Source organism: Poecilia latipinna, unplaced genomic scaffold (assembly GCF_001443285.1).
Source record: "Poecilia latipinna isolate Pla-1442-1.1 unplaced genomic scaffold, P_latipinna-1.0 Scaffold1855, whole genome shotgun sequence".
Lineage (NCBI taxonomy): Eukaryota > Metazoa > Chordata > Actinopteri > Cyprinodontiformes > Poeciliidae > Poecilia > Poecilia latipinna.
Window position 1 is genome coordinate 210,217 of NW_015114471.1, and position 838 is coordinate 211,054.

General features: G+C 33.5%; 1 protein-coding gene across 1 annotated transcript in view; it reads left to right on the forward strand.

Moving 5' to 3' along the window:
• The window catches only part of nedd8l (NEDD8 ubiquitin like modifier, like), a 5,073-nt gene continuing 4,235 nt past the window's right edge, over positions 1-838 (forward strand). Inside the window, exon 1 of the mRNA XM_015014872.1 lies at positions 1-169. Within this exon, the coding sequence (XP_014870358.1) occupies positions 152-169 (18 nt within the window). The 5' untranslated portion in view covers positions 1-151. The remainder of the gene's footprint in view (positions 170-838) is intronic.

Consider the following 838-nt stretch of genomic DNA (forward strand, 5'->3'; position numbering starts at 1 on the left):
TAAAAGCCGACATAGTTAGAGTGTTGGCCCGCTACACAGGAAGTAAAGTCAGGTTAGCTTGACGAACTGGTTGTAAAGCGTTAATTTGCTAGTTGTTTTGTTCTGTTAGTCCTCCTTTCTCTTTTCAGTAAAATAATAGTGTTTATTCAACATGCTGATCAAAGTTAAGGTGAGAAATGTTTCATTGAGGTTTAACTTTATTGCTGTTCGCCGGTTCATTATTTCTTCTCCGGAGATATATCCAACCCATTACTCAGTGATTCTGCTCAGTCTTATGCTCAGAAGACAGTTTCATTACCTGGTAGTAAGGTTAATGTATCCTTTTGGTTGCTTAACTTACTGCTCTTGAAGTTTTTTCAAAAAATAAAATCATGAGTCAAAGCAGAGGGAAAACAACTTTTGACTCGGGAGTTCCTGTATAAGCCATACTATGTATTTTTGGGTGTTCGTGTCAAAACCCTAGATTTATTCTGGATGCTGACTGACAGACATGTGCTCTAAACAACTATGTTTTTATTGTTTCTATAGTTTTATAGAGCAAATAATTTTTGGGGACAAATTCCAGTTAATTGCGACCCTTACAAATCACCACAGGACTTTTCAAAAGGGTATGATTGTTTTTACAAATTCCTTTATATAGCAGATTGAAAGATTGAAAACCATCTAACTCTTCAAATTTTAGGTTTATTGGTAATCTCGTGATACTAACATATCGTTACCATCGTAACGGCCTAAGAAATGTATTTTATTTTTTGCCAAAAGTGATTTTTTTTTTTTTTGGGGGGGGGGGGGATATAATAATATATATATATATATTTTTATTTTTTTTTTTTTTTTT